This window comes from Microchirus variegatus (assembly GCF_963457635.1).
Source record: "Microchirus variegatus genome assembly, chromosome: 9".
NCBI classification, from domain to species: domain Eukaryota; kingdom Metazoa; phylum Chordata; class Actinopteri; order Pleuronectiformes; family Soleidae; genus Microchirus; species Microchirus variegatus.
In genome coordinates this window covers 11,700,161-11,722,186 of record NC_139810.1, presented here as the reverse complement: position 1 = coordinate 11,722,186, position 22,026 = coordinate 11,700,161, and the positions used below count along the sequence as shown (strand labels likewise).

General features: G+C 39.2%; 1 protein-coding gene across 1 annotated transcript in view; it reads right to left on the bottom strand.

The window, feature by feature from the left end:
• The window catches only part of LOC310932111 (MICOS complex subunit mic25a-like), a 72,292-nt gene that overhangs the window by 17,171 nt on the left and 33,095 nt on the right, over positions 1–22,026 (bottom strand). Inside the window, exons 6-7 of the mRNA XM_083895397.1 lie at positions 21,751–21,821; positions 5,765–5,900 (exon numbers count right to left, since the gene is read on the bottom strand). Of these exons, the coding sequence (XP_083751523.1) occupies positions 5,765–5,900; positions 21,751–21,821 (207 nt within the window). The remainder of the gene's footprint in view (positions 1–5,764; positions 5,901–21,750; positions 21,822–22,026) is intronic.

The following is a 22,026-nucleotide window of genomic DNA, read 5'->3' as shown; positions in this document are numbered from 1 at the left end:
TGAACAATGCATCATTTTTCTGCATAAGACGGCAGTGTGTGTGTGTGTGTGTGTGTGGTGTGTGTGTGTGTGTGTGTGTGTGTGTGTGTGTGTGTGTGTGTGTGTGTGTGTGTGTGTGTGTGTGTGTGTGTGTGTTTTTAAGTATGTTGGATTTAGTTAGCACTTTTTATTATGTATATTGGATTATGGTACGGTGGTGTTTTTTTTTGCAAATGTTCAAAATGTTCAAATCCTATGCACAGTATATGCAACAGCAGTATTTTGTATTTATATGAAGTGTGGGTGAACTTAAACTGTATGGATATGCAGTGGTTGGCTTTGCGTGTCTGTGGTGCCCCCCAAAGGAAGGGGGGGGGCCTACATGTGCATTTTGCTTGGGGCCCCCAAATTCCTTCAAACGGCCCTGCACACACCGGTTCTCATACTTTTCCTGAAAGACTCACAGTTCGGAATCTTTGATTATTAATTTACTCAAAACAATAGATTTTCACATAATAAATTGTAATAGAACGAGTTCAGGTCATAGGTCAGTAGTGAAACCATACAGTGCACCTTGGGTCATCTCTGCTGCATGACTGCTGACAGCTGACGGAGCGTTTATCACATGGACATGCAGTGCACATAGTGATGCTTAGTGTTGGGCAGATGGTTCATAACCAATGCGAAACAGACATTACAGTATCACCAACCCCCCAACATGCAGTAATTTAATTGTCTGTGCATAATTGATGATATAAATTCCATCAAGTGGACATTGCCAAACCCCTGTGATTTTTGAAGTAGGTTAGCCAACTCTGCTTTCCACATATGAGCTGAGAGCAGTGAAGGAGAAACAGAAATGAGTTCTTCAATGATTATTCAAAGAAAAAGCTTAGAGTACGACATGCTGTTGAAAAAGAATGAAATACATTTAACAAAAAAACAACAACACGTGACATTTACATTTTAACTAGAAACTTGCCACTAAGGAAAAGGAACATACGGAGAAATATTCAGGTTTTCACTCTGACCCTGACTCATCCTCCCTCTCTGTCTGGCTATGATTCATCATCTCAATCTTCAGTCTGACGGACTGCTTTTAACTTTAGGAGCAACACCCTGAGTATTAGACCTAAATGTGCAATGTCTGTACTCCACAGCACGGATCTGGTTAAAAGACACCTGTATTTGGCCTTACTGAAGCAGAAAAACTGCATCCACATGGATTTGTGAATGGACCTTTTCCTCTCCATTTGAGTATTTTCACTCATATACAGTCAATTCTCTATCTCTGTGCAGACTTTCTTTAATAGCAGAGATTCTAACACTGATCAGCACCAGAAACAGATTATGTCTGAGAATCTGGCACCAAATGACTTCTGACTCCCACCTGGTGCAGATACAGTATGTGTGTTTGCATCAGAGAGTGCAGATAAATGACTAGAGCATCCCAAAGGACTGGACAGTGTGTTCCATGTGGCAGCGCCCTCGTCAGGCTCTGCCACCCACAGAATAACGATGAGAGTTTGTCTGCTCTGCCTCTGCAGGCTCTGTGGGATCCTCCCCTTATTTGCCATCAAAAACACATACACACACGGCGAAGGTAGTGTAACCCAGCAGGGGCGAGAGCTTTCCCGTGCCGGCCTGTCCCCTGACCGACTGTGACACTGATCAAAACACATCACAGACGCTTCTGTGAGACTGGACAGACAAAACAAGAACTACACTGGGCTCAGTAGCAAATAAAAACCTTTTGTTCAAAAGATCAGTGATGAAAGGTCTTTTGTTCCCAGAGACTTTCTTATATAGCGTAGTTCATATTCTTAACTTTAATGATTTAAATTAGCCGTACTGCCTTAATACATTAAAACATTTTGGAAAGGATTAAAGCTTTCATTCAAAATACAGAAAAAGCATCACTCACAAACTGCCTGTGTTAATAACATGAAAAGAATCACAGAATTTTCTCAGGCTCAGAGCAAACATCTCATTAAACCGAAGAGAAGCATCAACAGTGCACTGTATTGTCGCCCCCCACCTTCCCTACTGTTGGCTAGTCAGTGACTACACTGCTCTTGCCTGCCATGCTGACAGCGAAAAGAGTGGTCATTACTGTAGAATGTCGATGATGTGTGGGACACTTTGGCAAAAAAATCATTAGTTAAGTCAATAACCAACTTATTTTAGCAAAGTATCAGTTATCTTTGCAGCCAAAGTGTAACGTGATCTGCTGACAGTGACACAAACATAATGCAGGAGGAGAGCCGGATTTGTTGGCGGAGGCACACCTTTGAATTTTCTTTTAATCGTTCAGTCTTATTTACAGCCTTTGCAGCCTTTTACTTCAAGGAAGAAAGAAAAAAAAAAGTTATCAGTGGTAACCAAACTAACTGTGACAGCTTCTAAAGACAGAAAATGGAGGAAGAACTTTATAAACTTTAAAATTGATGGGATGAAAGTCAGGGAGATGCCTTGGGGGCCAATCAGAGGCAAAGACCTTGATGTGTAGGTTAAAGCAGACTGCAATATACTGTAGCAAGCTGTTCGCACAGACACGCGTGTGAGAGAGAGAGAGAGAGAGAGAGAGAAAGAGAGAGAGAGAGAGAGAAAGAGAGAGAGAGAGAGAGAGAGAGAAAGAGAGAGAGAGAGAGAGTGTGTATGATCTGCTGTGCTCTTTTAAAGACAGTCTTCAAAGGCTCTTCACTCCTCGTTATCTCACACCAGCTAATATGAGAACGAAATATTTTTTTTCTCTAAGGCATGCATTGGCGAGCGCGTGCACACACACACAAAACAACACACAGGTTCAGAAATACCAGAGCTCATCCAAGGGTCAAACGGTATACACATGTACGATGGTGTCGAGGTGTTGTAATACTATGCAGATACAAAGTCTTAGATGCTGCGAACAGTCCATAAACACACATACGCACGCGCACGCACACACACAAAAAGAAGGATCAAGTTTCATATGAGCTAATTATCACATGCTGTATTATTGTCTGTCAGGGGAAGCCTCAGTGCCCCTGAGCAAGCAGAGGAGATTTGAGCAGACGGCAGCATGAGGTAGAATAATTCGCAGTTTGGGTGCATGATGAGCAGCTACACCGTTTACTGTACGAAGTTTGGAAGTAAAACTTAACTCCATAATCCTCTTCCACCAATTTTCTCTCCAAACTTGTTCGGAATTCATAACTTACAAATTGTTGCATTGACATACATAATTGAGGAACTTATCTTTGCTTTTGTAATATTATTACAGCAGTAGGTCCACCTAAGTGGAAATGTGGAGTGCTGAAAAATAAACTATAAAGGCAATATAGAAATGAGAGCCTACATAAGTTGTGGTTCTTCTGTGAGTTCTTTAGATCAAATTTATCAGTTAGGTCGAACATGAAACTGTACTGCGAAACAGTACTGTGCTGTGTGCTGTGTCTAATTTACGGTAAAAGGATATGCTGTGTTTCCTCAGACCTCCAGGCAGCGGATTAAACTGGTTTTTAAGTTTGTGAATTGTTTTTTCCCCTTTTCTGCCAAAAAGTTAACATTAAGCATTAAGATTAACGCTCTTTTTGGCAGAGCAAACGTTGTAAACGTTTTTTTTCACATGCTGTAGCAGCAACTGATAACGTTAGAAAAACTACAACACCACACTGGATCTAGCTAGTCAGGAAACAAAACAACAGACACACTGCGTGAGCTGGCCAAGGAGTAGTCTTAAACGTTACGCTTTGAGTGGATGGCGAGCGATATGCGCTTCTCCGTGTGAAGACCGCTAGCTCCTTCAGCTCGGATTAGCTTGTTACGGCAACAACACATTAAACCACTGGCCTTCGTCTGCGTTGAAGAACAGCACTTGTTTATTCACAGCACTGCGTGGTGATACACCGCCTCTCTTATTATTGTGCGGCTCTTACAATAAGAGGAATAACTGAATGTAAAGACACTATTCACGTTACTTCCTGCTTCACCTACGCACCTCTCTGACGTCACACGCAACACACAGTACACAAACGTCTACAGCACACACACGCACACACAAAAATGTGCAATTAATTGCAATGAATCGCGAGTTAACTATGACATTAATGCGATTAAATATTTTAATCGTTTGACAGCACTTAGCTGCACATTTTATATAGTGATAGTGATGTTTTTTCACGCCCTTTAATTTCCACATAGTGACACTTTTATGAGCACAGAAACACTGTGCTGCTTAACTTAAAAACCCCCACATATAAACTATTTTTATACCAAGTGTATTAATCAGTTAGCTACACATAATGTGGCATGGGTAAGCTACAGAGGCTAGACATGCTAACTAGCTGCTAACTACCACGCGATGTCACCAAGAGCCGCAAGAAATGAAATGTGTTTTGAAAACATACAAACATTCAAAGCAACACACAAGACACCATTTTACCAGCGTGTACAAAAGCTAACTGGATATTTTTGCTCACTCTCTTTTAGCATAACTTACTTCAGCTGTGCTAATGACTATGTGCTTAAGCGCTGGATTTATTTGCCTCCATAAAAGCCATAGAATGTTTATTTGTGTTGTTTGCATTATTTTCCGTATTTTACTGCTTTAAATGCCTTTTGTGAAAGTTTAATTGCTCAACATTTGCCAGTTAAATTCTAACAACACAGTTTAATTCATTGTTAGGATAAAGTTTAAATTTCCAGTCTGAAATTACGAGATTGTGATTTATAATGATAAATAGTGCCTTCCATAGATTTTCAAATTAATTATTATTTCAAACCACATATGACACTGACAAAGTTGGAAGGATGAGGCTTTGAACTTAAAAAATGCAAACAAACACTAAGAAAAGCACTTTAAACAGGACCAAATGTATAATTTTATTTACAGTCAAACACAGTCTTCATTGCAAGCGTTTTGCTTTCCCACCCTCTTAAAATTCTAAAGATGATATTGCAAACATTAACACTAGCTGTGACTGAATGACCCTCTCTTGTTTACTTGATATCAAATGAAAAACTTCTTGTTTTGCAATTAAGAGTCTCTTTTCATTAGTTCAGAAGGTAATAGAGGACACATGCACCAGTGGCAAACGTCCATCTTTACTGCAGAAGATAGATGGGTAATTCTTTACATTATGCTGTGCTTGTAAAAGCACTTAAAGCTAGAACTAAAGCACCAAATGACTGCAGTGGCCAGGCAAATATCAACTGAATATTTATTTTATAGCAACCCATATTGAGTTTTCCTTGAAAAAGGTGTCATTTTTTAGCATTGGTAGAAAAACAAGATAGTACTGAAGAACTCGGCTAATGTACAGTTCCACACAATCACTGTGAAATTAATTTATTGTATCTCAAAGAATGATTTGAATCTCATTGTATTTACCTATTTACCACAATGTTCACAATGACATCTCACTTTCTCAAGTGTAAAATTATGTGATACCAAGGCGATAACACCTTTCATTTTAGTTTTGATCTTCGGCTTATTTCCAGTGTTACTGTGGTGTTGACAGACTAATTACAATTTCTGTTTTGTACAAGATATATTTTAAGACTTAGATATTCCGTGCTAATCAAAATCTAAAAAAATTATAAAAAAATATTGAAGCAAATGTGTCTCATATTCCTATTATAAAATGCATTATCATACATGCTTTTTCATTTTCAAAATGCAGCTGTATTTTTGACTCATAAATAAAATGAATAATCAATATTTCAAAATGAAAAAGCATTTTGGTTGATGCATTTTAATTTGGAATATGAGACACATTTGCTTCCATACAAAAATTCCTCTTACCTTCTTTGCAGCATTGATACACTGCATGTATGCTTTGGCCAGTTCTGAACACCTCAAGGTCTGGTCTCTGTTGTCCTTATAGCAGGACAAAATCTGAGCCTGCAGGCCAAGACACACTGGGTCTGTATTGCGAGACCTACAAAATACACAGACACACAGATAGACAGAGAGAATTAGGAATGGAGTGCTAGGAAATAGTAATGTTCTCATTTAATCTTCCCTTGTAGCAAGATAATGTGGTCTGAAAAACCTGTAATGATGTTAAACAAATAACAACATGAAAACAACTGATGTACATCGGTACGTAAAAATCTAAATAATGGACCAGGCTGTCAAATCCAATTCATCATTTTAATGGATACTGTAAATCTGACTCTGACTTGTTAACATTTTTATTGATCAGAACAAATAAATGAAACAAACCATAAAAAAATCATCATGAAGTCAAAGTGCACATTAGCTCCCAGGAGAAAGCAAAAACAAAAAACACTCTATAATGAAGTACTCGACATAAAATTTATAGCATCTATTTTTAGATTTTTTTTCTTCGAAAAAGTGAATTAAAACAGGCATTAATTTAACTCACTGTTATTGGCTCTCTCTCACTTTATTCTCACCTGCAGTAAGCAGCTGTTTTCAGCTAAAATGCTCCAAAACCCCATTGAACACTACCTGGTCAGCACCACTGGGGACATGGACACACAGCAGATGGACATAGTGAAGCGTTTAATAGCCTAAAACAAAAAAAACAACAAAAAAAAAATCCCTTTTTGTCACAGCCAGCTTGGCCACTTTGTGATGCCATTTGTAAAGACCTGTCATACGTGTGTGATCACAATTAGAATAGCTTCAGCTCTGATTGGCGGAGCTACATTTGTCAACATGGAAAACCTTGTGGACCAATGTTGTTTTATTTCTTTGAATATAGTCATGACAAATGTTTTTGTTAAATAAAATCCAAAATGTAAAGTGAAAGATGGACAAATCAACCTATGCAAATACAAAGTCTTAAGCATATGTGGGTTGATGCATTGTAGTTTGCTGCTGATTAGTAAATGATTTACTTTCTATGTTCTCCATCTACCAGCTTTTTTTTATTTGCAATGTTTTGTCTGCTCCCTCCAAATATATTTTTAGCTATTTATCTTTCTAAAGCCAAACACCTTATCTTGCCATTGTAAGCTTCCCATGTTATCACTTGTATATATATAGTATCTCCACACAAAAACCTGCTAATGTAATTAAATCCACTAACTGACAATCACCATAAAGTAAACCAATTAGAGAGGTCAACCCTTGAAACCAAAAATAAACAGTATGTTTGGAAAATTAAACCCTTTGAATAAAACACCACAGCTGATTTCGAATCCATCTAAACTTTGTTTAGCTGCTGGTTAAAGAAATAGTCCCTATTAATCTGGTGTCATAAGATAAACACTTATAAACACAGAGTGTGTTAGTATGAGAGTATGTGGTCCAGTTCAAAATAATTACTGCAGAGCACACAGTGGGACAGAGAGAGAGAGAGAGCAGGTAAACTGTGCATTTTACACTCAATGTGCGATAGGAGAGAACAATCTCTGTAACCATGGAAACTGTAAACGAGAATGATGGAGACAGCTGTAGTCTCTGAAATTCAAAGACATAAAAATTAAAAATGCATGGCGAAATGGCGACTGCAATGTCTCTGGGTTTTGTTCAAACCAACTAACGAACCGATCACAACCAAACAAAAGTAAAAATCATTATGGAGACAAAAATATATATATATATATTCCCAGGAGAAAAACAAGGTGTCTTATCAAATGAGGCAAGATAAAGATGAAAAACAATTAACATTTACACCCACTGCGACCTGTGAAACAACCTATGGTGTGCCTGGTACGTGCTTCACTGCAAATCAAATAATTAGTTTTAAATCACATTTAATTGAGTGGGTAGAATAACTGCGTTGAAATACAACAGAAAAGGTGTGTTAGAGAGCCAGAATTAGACATGCTTAATTTGATATGTGGGCAGTGTTATAATTGGTTTTTGCCTGTGTATCTGTTACATTGTTAATTATGACAGGCTGAGTCGACTGTGTGCCTCGCTGGAAAGGATTGTGACTGACTAAACAAAGACGAGACAAATTGGGGATACCAAACGGGTATAAGAAGGTACATAAATGTACTGTGCTGTGCAAAAGTTTCAGGGCACCACCAGCTCTGTTGTTTTTTCTGTCATCATTGATGTGTGATCACTGGAATTTGGAATGAAGTGATGCGACTTAAAGCCAGTCTTATATATTAGCGAGCTGTCAATGAGTTTAACTCATGCAACATGTGTATGTAAAGCTCAAGCATGTCTTGAATAAACCTGGCGTAATAGACATTTTTTTCCGGCAGATATTCCTTTAAATGAAATAGTAGGACAAACACAGGATTTAGTAACATTAATAAAAGGTTCCACTCCAGTATTAACAGAGCTGTGTTATTGTTCAAGTGTAAGGGTAGATCACGCTAAATACTTGAAACCTGTAGAGGATGTTGTTGTTTTTTTCTGAAAAATTTAAAAATACATACATATTTTCTGGATGTGTTCCAGTAAAGTGAAATAGAAATAATTATCCTCTATTGTCGTAATAGCATTGCTAAAACAACAAATCGAATGGTGGCTTAAGATTTCTGCACAGCACTGTATATAGTATCTATACAATTTGCAGTAGACTGCAAAACTTGACAGCACATTGATAAAGTGGTGCCCCTGCACACATTTAACACCAAATTAGAGCAAAATCATATTCCCACAACACAGTTTAAAAGGGAGTTTTTTCTGCCATGCAGTCGCTTTTCCAAATGCTTTCATGTAAAAAAAAAAAAGAATGAATGTATGATGTAAACATGGACTTAGCCCAACACTTTCTCTTCTCTTATACAGCATTCAAGTCGTAAGAAGGCTTTAATCTACACCATTTAAAAACTCAAGACCAATAACATTTTAAAGGAAGAGGGTGATTTTGAACAGCTTTTGTATTGCCAGTTGTGCAAGGTGTGACCTTGCCGGTAGTGGGTATGTGTGAGTGAGAAAGGAGCGAAGAAGAAAAGCAGACACAGTATGTAGGAAACTATATAACAGTGGGAATAGGGCTGGGCAATATATCGATATAAAAAATATATCGACCCACCCTGATTTACTTCTGATTGGCTAATACCATGGCTCTGGCTACCTTCATCAGTTGAGAGTAGCATCACTTTAATGCCTCGAAAATTATTAGATTGAATGGCACATTTCTTATTGATGGAAATCTGTTGTGGTGACGGAGAACTTTAATCCCTGAAACTACATTTAAAGCCAAATTAAAGAATCTTTTTGGCCTTGACTCACAAAAGAAGAAGTGACACCAGCATTTCAATTACAGCATATCCAAACACACACACACACACACACCCACACACACACCCACACACCCACACACCCACACACACACACACCCACACACACACACACACACACACACACACACACACGTTATCAGCAGCAACAAAATCACAGAAGCAAAAACTGTTTATCTGTGAACGGGTGATAGAGGTAAAGAAGAAAAATGTTTTTAAAGATGAGAGAGAGAAAAAGCATAGAAAGGGAAGAAAGTGAGATGGAAAGATGAAATGAGTGGGATGAAACATCCACTGATGTTTTTTTCACAAGCTTTTAACTCCTTTAAAAAGAAGATTTACAGCCTATCAGATTACCCTGTTCCCCTACACCACCTCTAATAGTTTATTTAACCTCTCTAATCTGTCCTCCTGTGTTTTTTTTGTATTGTCCACTCTCCAACTCAGTCCCCTTTCTTACTTCTCTCTCGCTCATGCCTTCCGTTTTTCTCATTACATTAACAACAGAGAGCCCAAAGTGCGGCATCTTTATCTCACTCTCCATTTGAAGCCACTGAAAGATAAGGAACTCTCCTTTAATTTGAAATAAATGGCCTTCATCAGGGAAGCCGAAGCCTCCTGATAGCTCTGCGTGGTGTATTAAAGGCGCTTGAAGCAGAAAATTGGTTCAGCTGCGGCAAAAGCTAAAGCTCTGTCCACATGCTACGCCAAATTGAAGGTGAGGTCTTAAATCAACAATATTAACTGAGCCGCTTACAAAATACATTAAAAAAAATACAGAGATTGAGGCAGAGAAAGAAGGAAGGCCTTGGCTTTTTTGTGGAATGAAGTATAGCAGCATCCTGTCCAGCCATGTAAAAGCTTGTTGTTAATGTGCGTGTGTGCTGTGAAGGCATTTGAATGTGTGCAGGAGCAGTCACTTTTTTGGAGGGGGGGGGGGACTCTCTACGCTTCGCTGAGCGGTAAATGTGACAAAACATAAACAGTAAGATTAGTTGCTTAATTAATGGTGCTGCCTATTATTTTTAATCTCCGCACAGTGACGGCGGAGGCGGACGGAACACAGGAGGCTTCAGACTTCTGGACTACACAGACCAGCTTACTGAGACAGAGAGGGGGAGAGGAATCTAAAAGGGGGGAAAAAAAACAGGAAAAGGGAAAAGACACAGAACACAACAAAAGCTACTGGCAAAGCTACAATAGTGATAAGGGAGATGCTTTTATTGCCTCTAAACCAAACAAAAAAAAGAGAGACATTATTTTGTCTGTTTTCTTTTGGCTATACATGTGAAGCATTGTTTTCTCATCAGCACCATTTTATTTCTGTCCTGTCAACAACAAAGTATTGGTATCTCTACAGTGTTTCAGGCAAGTAATTAGAAAATCTTGTTAACATCTCAAAGGAAGCAGCCCCAAGGAGGAATAATTAAGAGAATCCAATATTGGGACCAACTTAGGAACAGCAATATAAACGCAGAAAGTCTTCAACATCTCGTCTGTGAGTCAACACACTTTGCATAAGCTTGTTATGACAGTTAAGTTTTATAATGTTTGACTCTGTGCAGGTAATCAACACTAAGTGCATCTTTCAATGTTGGGATGAAACAATGGGATCTTTGGAAAACATAAAAAGGTTGCCCCATAAAACCCCTTAACTGCAAACATGATGGCTCCTAGTGACAGCCAAATTGTCGACTGTGTGTATTATTAAACTGACAGCTACTCTCAAATGCAACAATAGTTACAAGTCACATTTTGTTGGAATATGTGGAGTCTTAAAGACGGTTATTAAGCTTAGTTTTAAATGCCATTTGTTGTTTTTATAGTTTATGTGATGCGAGACAGATCCCAGATACGTCTGACGATAAAGAGCATCTTTTTTATGAGCAAATCCTCAATTTCCTAAATCTACACCACTTTATACATAACTACTGCACAATGCACTCCGACAATGGCATGCATGCAGTATTGTGGAAATCCTTCAGCCTTTTAACACCATTGTGATGCAAGAGGATCACCACTTGGAGTCAGATTACCCTGCCAGAGAACGTTTTTGTAATCTTAGAAATTCATTAACACTTGAAATCATCACCTCAGCAGTTTAAATCTCCAGTCAACCTAGACTTGGTGCAGAGAAGACCCAACATGATTCCTCTTGTCCAACTCCAGCAACACACAAGCACATCCTGCTGGGCTGCAAGACTAGCCTTGCACAAGTCGGTTACACCTGGCGGCATAACCTGGTGCTACGAAGTCTTGCAGCGGTGCTGGAAAATCAGCAGATGGATGCTCAGGTGTGAGTGTTAGGCAAGGCCCCATTGGCAGGCAGTCAAAGAACTCTCTAGGGCTGCGGAGAAGTCAAGTCGGTGGCTGTGGATGAAGAGGAAGGACTCCACCTGGGCCTTCAAGTGAGTCGAATGTGTCTAAGAAGTGAACCGGGGGGCAGTGTTTAGCTCAGATGGTAGAGCACCTGACTTGCCCCATATGCTGAGGCTATAGTCCTCGCTGCAGGCGACCCTGGTTCGAATCCCGCACCAAGCGGTCTTTCCTGCATGTCATTCTCCACCTCTCTGCCTCCTGTTTCCTGTCTTTCTCCACTATCCTATCCATTAAAGGCAAAAAAAAACTGCTGAACCCTCTGGAGGTGAAACACCAAGGAAGGAGGAAGGAGCCCACATGATAAACCAAAGGATTCCATCACTCTCTTGACCATCCCACAGTCTTGGAAGACCATGCAACAAGGGACATAACTCCTATTTATGGGGGGGGTTATATAAAAAGGGGCTACTTGATTAATCAAGTAGTCGTTTGGTCAATAAAACGTTGAAAAATATACATCAGTGTTTCTCAAACCTGGAAATGATGTTTTCAAATGTTTTGTCCACAAACCAAAATTAATCAGTTTTAGTGATCTTTGTTAAATGGCGCAAAGAAAATATTCACATTTAAGAAGCTGAAAAATGAGAACGATTAATTGCTTATCAAAATAGTTGACCAATTAAATAGTAATCCATTTATTATCGTAATAATGTTCTGAATAAAGGTAGTACTGAAGGTTATAACTAAAACTCGTTTTCACAATGAAGATTTCTTTGAGTCCCTGCCACAAAAGTACAACGGAAATAAACAAACAAACAAAACGGAACAATTGATGGCAGCTAATGAACAACTTGGTTTTAAACAGTGGCCTCGGCCCAGAATTTTTCAATCGTGCATAATTAGTTGCTTTCTATTCTGCTCTGCTCTTTTCACTGATGTTTCTCATTAGTTTAAAATTCAACTCTAAACAATGCCTAAATGAATTTAGGCATTCTAAGAATTTGCCTTCAACTGATGGGAAAATGCCTTTCAGCGCACAGTTGCTTTTTTACCTACAGAAGCAGAAACTGTCATGTGACATGTCAGGGAGTCAGAAACCCAGAACAGACTGTTTTACCATTAGTGACTTGATGAATACTGGCACTATATGGTGAAGCATAGAGGGAAAAAAACAGATAACAAGTGAGAAAGAGGGCAAAAGGGGTGAAGAGGAAAACAGCGAGAAAGACAGAGTAGCCTCTTATCTCCAGCTTGTAGCTTGTATGCACCTGCACCCTGACAGCTTTTCAATTGAATGAGGGCACATATCCTCTTCTTCTCTATCTTGTATCTCCACACTGCTTCACACATCCTCCCCCATCTCTCTTGTCCTATCACACTGGCAACCAGGAAGAGAGAGAACCTTCTATATATTAGAGCTCAGACTTCACTCTGTTTCTCAAATAAACATTGAAGATGAGGCAGAGGAGTGCAATTCTTTAAATGCCAATGCTGTACATAAATGTATTTTCTTTTAGGTTCTGATAGCTGCCCTTCTGTAAAAAAAAACAAAACAAAAAAAAAACATTTGCATGCCATATACAGGGATGTGATTTTGTGTTTTTTTCGGCCTGAAAATGAGCCTCACGTGATCCGCAGACTTTGGGGGGGGGGGGGTTGTATTTTAGCCGACGTGCAGGCATGGACTGGCCATCGCATGTTTTTGGGCCGGTCCGGGGCTGTCATAATTTCATTAAAAAAGTATATTATTAGTGCTGGGCACGTTAATGTTAACGTTAGTTAACGTTAGTTTCCATGACGACTGACCGGAAAAAGACGCGCGTAATGTCATGTTTAAGTGCCTCCCAATTGTTAAAATTAGTTTTTCGTGCAGCGGTGCCACAGTCCAGGTACCGTTTACCAGTTAGCTCTATTAGCTGCATTAGCTCCTTTAGTGTTGTTTAGCGCGCCGACAGTGGAACTGGAGCGGTCTGTTTATTAAAGGAAAAGAGCAGCGCTACAAATAACCAGCGTACCTGTGTACTGCGTATGTGTGCCTCTGTTTTTAAAGTTTAGCATTACTTAAAAGACTCATTTTAACAATCAGGAGTCACATAAACATGGCGTCACGTGCGTCTTTTTCCGGTCAGTTGCCATGGAAATGCGCCATGCGCTAACGTTAACGCCTTATAGTGCCCAGTACTATATATTATAAATAATTTTTTATGATTTTTTTGTTATCATGTGATATTGGTGAACCATTTAGGTAATCAGTAGGGCTGCAAACGATGAATTAATCAATTTTAGAAAGTTTTTTTTTTTTTTTTTTTACAATTAATACAAGCTTTGTGATTTTTTAGCTTCTCAAATGTGAATATTGTCTGGTATCTTTGCTCCATTTGACAAAAAATATCATAAAAACTAGGTTCCAGGTTTGATAAACAATGCTCAACATTTTAACTATATTTTATGGACAAAAAAATTTTGATTAATCGAGAAAATAATTGATTCTAAAACTAAACAGTATATTTCATTAAACACTGAAAAGACATCTCTAGCAGTGTGTCTTTGACAACCACTTTCACTTCAAGATGGAAATTGTGGCACCGAGGCCATCTCTGCCAAGATGAAAGTCTGAGTAGTGAAAGAGCATTTACATTTTTTATTTTGTTTTTTCAAACATGGTTTAACTCTCTTCCCTGTAGGCTACTGGTTTGAGATTCATAGTCATCCCCTTTTCATTCATGTGTTTGCTCATTCGTATAGTGTCAACAAAAAGAGATGGACTATACAGCATGTCTGATATGAACATATTTTGTTGCATTAAAGGCGCCATATGTAAGAATGTGGCCAAAAACAGTTACTACACTCAAATTCAAAATACCGAGGTCTTTAAGGTTTCGTTTTCTACGCCATTGTAGCTCAGTCGTAACAAGTTGAGACTACTGATTGGTAGACGGCAGTAGGTTGCACCACTTCCCAAAACACAATTTCAAAACATAAACATGATTTGCGGATCGCAAAAGATTTTCTATGCAACTATTTTGGCTGTACTGTTGTTGTTGGTGAGTTCAGTATGTCATATTAGGAGGATTTTATGGCCAGTTGCTTTAGATTTATTACATAATGCACCTTTAAATGATGCACAGCCTCCTTTGGGTCGAAACAATCACTAACCTCACAGTGCCTGATAAAATACTTCCCCTAATTTGAGGCCACAGACCTTTTCTTACAGGATCTTTTTACCCTAGTAACCCTTTGGTTCTTATCCATATACTGCTGATACAATTTATTTTGCTATAAATAGGCAGGTCCATGATAGGATAGATGGCGTTTTAACACCCAGTATTTCTTTAAACCAGGTAAAAAAAAGAAACTAAAAAAATGTGTTGTGTATGATGTAGAAAAGCAACATTCATACGTAAGAATTTTGAAATTATGAGATTATCAGATTGTGGATTAACAAAAAGAAACTCAATGGGTGGCCCATGTTAACACAATCAATACCTTGTAATAAGATTATATGAGGCAGAGATAATAACATGATCATGGTGTGGATTTATCTGAAGGTCTTCTAGAAAATGATGTATTTAACTCACAATTTTGAAAGGTAGTGGAACTAAAAGATTTGTGGAAAATATTATTGTTGCTCAGTTCAGATTAGTGGTGGGGTACCTCGCAATACGATACTATATGCTGATATGGTCTGGGATACCGATAATATCGCGATACAGTGATTCCATGATAATCAATATATTGCAAGACAATCATATAGCGAAACATCACAGTATCTGATAACTGAAGAAAAAAAGTGAAAAGTTGGAGGATTTCTCTATTTATTCACAACATAGAGAACAAAGTGCATAAAGTCTATGTATTGTCCTGCATTATCACGTTGTAAACTCAATCTTCTTCAGCCAGGTAACTTCCACCCAAATTCCCTCATTCATTTGAACAGTACCACCACAATGGAGACACCAAGTCGCTTAGACTTTCCAAGACTTTAGAGTGCCTTAATTTGTTAATTTAAATATCAATATTTGCCCTGGCATATGAATTACAGGATTGCATAAGGAAGGACGACGATATATCAACAAGCCGATATTTTGACCCACCCCTAGTTCCGATATTGCACAATAGTCATAAAATATATTGGATCTCTAGTCAACAGTAAAGTATTAACCCTGGGTCCCATACGTGTTGCATTAGGTATCCATCATTGGAGCCTTTGAGATTTGCTAATTGTGTTATATCAAAGTGCGATTTAGAAGTGAAACCGATGAGTGTTCAGCCTTTCTCTTCCAACACAGTAACACTGCTTCTTTTACTTAGACCTGTCTTGCCAATGTTTCCAGCCTTATCTCTGAGTGATCTCCGTTGGCTGGTATCATCTGCCACAGGCTGGGAGGATCTGACAAAGGCTGGCTATTAAGGCTAGTTCAGCTACTACTGTTACAGACAGCTGGTCTTGTTAAAAAGACTTGGATACTGACCCGAGCAGTTAGACGAAGACATCTGCCTTGTCAGTCTCCGTCTCGCTCTTGTTCTATTACTTTCAACTCTGAAGAGGAGGTTGTCTGCCTCACTATCTCACATTAAAAAAAATGTATCTGAAAAGACAACCATTTCTTCCCTCGCGTCTCTTTTCATTCTTGCTGTAATTGCACAGCTACAGTGTACAGTCAATTTGAAATGCCCTTGTTAAGTGGCCAATATTTAGGTGCAGCAATCACCACTTCAGTATAGGCCAACTGCACAATGTCCTGCTGCCACAGACCACCGCTGGGAGGACTTCTTTCTCTGTGGTTTCCAAAGCTGAGTTGCTGTAATGGACCACTCCAGAAATCCTGTTTGACTTGATTTCAAAGTTATCGACTGAATTTAGCTCTGTGAAACATTCACTGCTTGTGCTCCCACTCATGTACCATAAATAATTCCTAGCACAGGTTCAAAGGTGCACAATCAATGAAAGACCAGTTGGTATAGACTTCAGGTAATCTCAGGTGCTGTGATGAAGATTACAGATGTGTACTTAAAGTTCTACTGATGCAAGTCGTTATCGTATTATCGAGTCGTATAATGTTTTCTGAACATTATAAGACTCCTTTTGCCCTACCATTGATCTGTTAGGCTAAGCAGCTACACAGGTAAGGCCAAAAGAAGACAGGAAACTAACATATAGAATTTTTTGCCTAAAATACATAAATAGTTATTTGGATTTTATAATCTACTGTATATAGAATTCAACTTGAACATTGCTGTTGAGCCCGGATGAAAGCTTGTGTTGAACACCATAGTTTCACTTTCTTTTGCTGGTCTCTTACTCTCAACTTGTTAACAGTGATATGGTTCAAGTAACGCTCATTTACAGACTATCAACCAATTTGTGTGACTGCAATGGCTAAGTGTGTTCCAAAGGTAATCTATCTATTAACTTTTAATATAGTAAACACACATTTAAAACCAAAACCTTTTTGTGCAACACATACATTCATTTGCAGTGTTTTTCGTTTGTCTTTACTGAATGCCCTTTTTTTTTTATCATGGATGTGGACACGTTCTTACGGCTACAACATGATTTCTTGGCCTGTCTTGTGTGAGTGTGTAGAAATAGTCTATTTTGTGCTTGTTAGATTATTTTATACCCCTGTTTGGTTTCACAAATGGTTTATTTTATTGATTGTTCATTTGCAGAAATTGCCGGCCATGTGATTCCACTATGATGATGTTTATGACACCTGTTGATGTTCGTTTTATGGAATCGGTAATAATGGTGGCAGTCTAAAAAGCAAAAGTAAAGACACTTGATTAAAATCTGAAGTAATTTACTTCAGAAAGTCTTGGTGTGCACTGATCTTCATAGGGTCAGTTACTGATGAATACGAAGGCGTGGTATAAAAGAGATCGCAAGAGACAAGAGAATGATAGGAAAGTTGGAAGTGGATACTTTACGATTATGTTTCCTTGAGTTTGATATTTCAGAGTACTACAGGTTGCTTTCTTCCTCTTTTCATCTTCTTCCATATTCACAGGTGGGACAATGACACAGCGGCCCTTTGATTCTCTTGGTCCTTTAAACCACAGAGTGCTGGAAGCCAAAACCGCCCTTTTTGCACTAAAGATTAAGCTGTAAATTGACACATCACACACGCTCGCTGGCACACGCACACACACGCACGCACGCACCGCACGCACACACACACACAGTGAAACCGGGGGGGTTTGGATTCACACACCTCAATTTTTGAGGAGCTTTGTTCTGCAGCTCTGCACTGACAGAAACTTAATTCAAACAGTTCACAGCATAAAGCCAGAGTCTGTTTGAAGTTTCCCACTGATTTCTCCATGGCTTTTGGCATCTGAAAAGGTTAGAGCACAGAACCTTCTCGTTTTCAGAAACACATCAACGTTCGAAAGTGTCCATCAATGTCCAGGCTCTGCTCCTCTATTAAGAACAGCAGCTAAATTAAGGGAAGGCAATTTTCACTAAAAACAAAGTGTGAATTGCTACAGCAGACGTTCAGCCAATGTCTATTTTAATTTGATTTAAGGCAAACAAGGTTTGGAAATCAGGGCTGAACTAAAATTGAGATATCTGCTACAACTGATTTGATCTCATCGACGGGTTTCAAGCAACACTCCCCTCTGTTATTGTCCTGTGTTTTTGTGTATGAACTACGAAATTCACCATGATCGCTCCATAACTTTAAAGTTGGGGTCAGTGCGAGAAATAGACAACTTATTGATCGTTCAGCCACATCCGCAAATTTCTGTCCAGAGCCCCTTGTAAAATTAACACAGATGTATTTCATACCTGACCACCCATAAGGCGCCGTCTACCATGATCACTTCACCCCAGCGAAGTATTGTTTTTAGTGGTCTGTCGTTGGTTTGTGTTTCCACACTTGCACTTGCCAATGTGACCAACAGAGGCCACCAGAGGCCACCACAGGCTTGTTGCGTGAAAGTCTGCCATCTCTGATTACCTTGTTTGCAAATGTTTTATACCATTTATTGTTCGACTCTCTTTCAGGTCGCTTTCTAGCAACTTCAATATAAGTGCCCTCTCTTTCTGAACTGCCATGAGACTGGTCACGAGTCTCTTGTCACTGGCCAGATTTCCCAAACGAAGTGGAGTTGCATAAGTGTGGTACACTCTCAGATCACTCGATAATAAATCAGCAGTGATTTGAGTGGGTTTTTTTTTTTTTTTTTTATCATTAAAGCAAGGTTTTTCAGCTTAAATGTGATTATTTTCTGGTTTCTTTGCTCCACATAAGAAATTAATCATCCGAATCCTTTTTTTTTTCTTCTTCTCGTGTCTGTTTCACAGTATAAACCTGTTCTACTACACACTGTATTTTGCATATTTTGACATCATATAAAGACTTACTCCGTTCCTCACATCTCAATCCAAACAGTGAAGTTACACATGTGAAGGTTAGGGTTAGACTGAATTATCAAATGAATTAGAGTTTAATCTTCCTCCCAAAGCCGAGAAAAGAAGCGTATAATTGACCATAAAGGTAGTGCCATACAGGAAGCTTGAAGATTGTCTTATCTTCCTTGACTAAACACTCATGAATTTAGAACACACACACACAGACATATGGGGAGGATTAGAGGTATTACTGTACAATATTCCCTGCAGGTAAGATCACCTGTCTTCAGCATCATCACAGATCAAAACATGTAGCCATTGCTTAAACCTGAGTGTAATAGGGATCTCTTATTCCTGAGCTGCCGAGAGCAGCACAGCGTCACTCTAGATTATCATGGAAGAGGGGTGTATTATCTGCAATAGAAACACACAAGGAGTGATCCGTGTATGCGTTAGTATAGATGGCAACCTCGAAGCCTCCTGCTACAATCAGGATTTAGACACGGTTACGTGGTTTGCGGGAAAAAATGAAATCAAAACGTAATGCTTCATTCTGTCTTTTTGATTTCAGATGACTCATTACTGGCTTAAATGTGCAAGTTAATGCTACAACATTAATGTGTTCAAAGATAGTGTAGAGATTCTACTCTTCCTACATTATATGGTAGAAAACAGTTGCTGGCAACGTGAAAAAAATCATAACAATGTGAAAACCCTCAGAGGGCTTTATGTGCTCACTCACTGAGTAACGCAGTGCATGTGCTCATACACTGTAGCCTTTGGTTTGCTAGCTAGCTGAGGTGTCTTTCGGTCCTTATCTTTGGCACAGAACGACACTGCACAGTCTCCACTACAAAAAAGTACCTACTCAACTTGGGGATTCATCACTGCACAGCTGCATGGAAGTGCTGTGACCTCGTTTTACACGTTACGTTTTTCGTTCAGTACTTCCTCCATGACCAGAGCACAAAATCCATCTGACACAGTCACTGGACTGAAATACTGAAATAGGGTTTGTCATGTTGGTCGCGATCAGCAGTGCTGTCGCTAAATACACCAGTCTCCTCTGTTAAATATTGAGATTTTAGACATTCCCTGGTAATTGTTAGAGATTAACCCAAGTTTTTTGGATTGGTAAGTAGTTTTAGCTGATCTAAAGTTCGCCACTGTTCGGCTTCATTTTTGCCTCTTTTTTGACTTCTCTTCCTGTGACGGCACTCTGACAAATCAGTACTCAGCAGTCTGGCGATGTCACACATAGTACCTACTCAGCGTGACTCGAAGCTCACCAGAGCAGGTACTGCTACCAGGTACTATACTAGTGGAAACGCAACGTAACCCTGCAACATGCCCTGCTAAGTTGAGGAGAGCTGGTGGAAAGACAAGGAAGACATTTGTTTTAGGGACAAATGTCTTCCTGGATGTAAAACAAGCAGAATGGCTCTGCCACTTTATTTGAATGTTCCTCAAGATGAGGACATGAAGTGCAGAAGAACAAAGTCCTGCTGTCACAGACAGCAGAGCTCCTCCAGTGGACACGTTCACACATACACACAGGTGGTTTGGTACACAAGTGGAACAGACAGGCCTGTAAAAACACCATCCAATCATATTGAACGGCCCAGACAAAATTAATCAATCGATCTGCCATCTGCTCCTCCCTCCCCATATGCTCAGAAGAAAACGCCAAAGCTTATGCTATCTTGATAAAAAAAATTCAATGAGACACTAAACAGTTGCAGCAAAGTTATGGCAGAAACGGTGCCAACAACAGGGATTGGTCGCAAATGAAAGACGTGTTTTTGGAAAAGCTACTGCCAAGGAAAAGGCTGATGCAGAGCGATCCAAGACCAGAGTGAACATCCACACCGGCGTTTGAACAGTGGTGACAACTGAAAGCCCAGAAAGGGCTGCAAAGTGATGCCATGTGGCTCTGTTTCTACTTGACCGGTAGGTTAACGTTATGTCTTTGTGATCCTAAATTATTTGTTGTTTTTCGTCATTTGAACAAGTATCCAAAAAAGTTAGCATCACCGGAAAAGTAGCAAAAGTTACCGTTGCTGCCTAGTGCTTGTGGATCCGCGCTCATTGCACGTTCCTGTGCTCTGGAGGCATAGCTTCAGTGAGAAGAAAAGGGCTTGGACTTTTGAATTCAAAATGTAGCCTGCTAAAACAGTTTTTTAGGATATCCAACCTTACCTTTAATAGGCAGGTGTACAGGTGTTCCTTATATATTGCTTTATGACATCGGTCATTTGCTCTATGGTCAGTCAAAATACTGATTAGTCAAAGTTTGAAGGATTTTTGGCCATGTCCAACTGGGAAGTTTGCCTGGAGCAGACCCAGGTCCACACATCGACATGGCTACAGAGATAAAAATCTAAGCTTTTTTAAACAAAATACATGTTGTTGCATAACAGCATTTTAAATTTGAGAGTGAAATGACTAAGGGATAAGGACATATTATCCTCAACCATAAATGCCTCTTTATTTTTTGAAATCCTTGTTCGGGTGTGACAGAGAATTTAACAGCAAGTCAAGGCTGGGCCTCTAATGTGAATTACAGCTTTGTGTTTTACAGACTGCAATGTCAATAATTAGCTCCCTTTTCCCAGGCTATTCCTCATTACAAGTCCACGGTGGGAAGCAAAGACAGGGAAATAGGGTATTGTTAAATTCGGCTTAATTAAAGCAGCCAATTAAAACACTTATCACATTAGTCAGGTTTGCTCTAGAGAATGTATGCATTTAAGTGGCGAAATAAAAAATGAGGAAAAGAGCAGATCACTATCTACTGCTACTTATTATTCTGCTGTGGTAAACCTGTGTACATGTGCGTGTCTGCAGGGTGCATGTCAGAGGCTCCGGGGAATAATATCCGCTTACATTTGGAGCAGCAAATTAGTTTGTGAATGTGTTAATGGATATCTCACCTCACGTTTGCTTCAGTCTTGGAGGCAGCTTGGTGGAACTGGTCCTTGCTGTGTTCATATTCTTCCCAATTCTGGACGTGCAGGGGGGACAACACGAGAAAACAACAAATTATTCTTTTTGCATTTGGAAAGTTAATAAGTGTGAGTCTAACTGGGCGTGTGTTCCTGGAGGATTCCTTTGTTGTAAATTATTCATTATTCACAGCTTTGTATGTAAGATTTTTAGCAGAAGCTTCATATCATACATGTTTTTAAGCAGTTTTGTGTAAACACTAC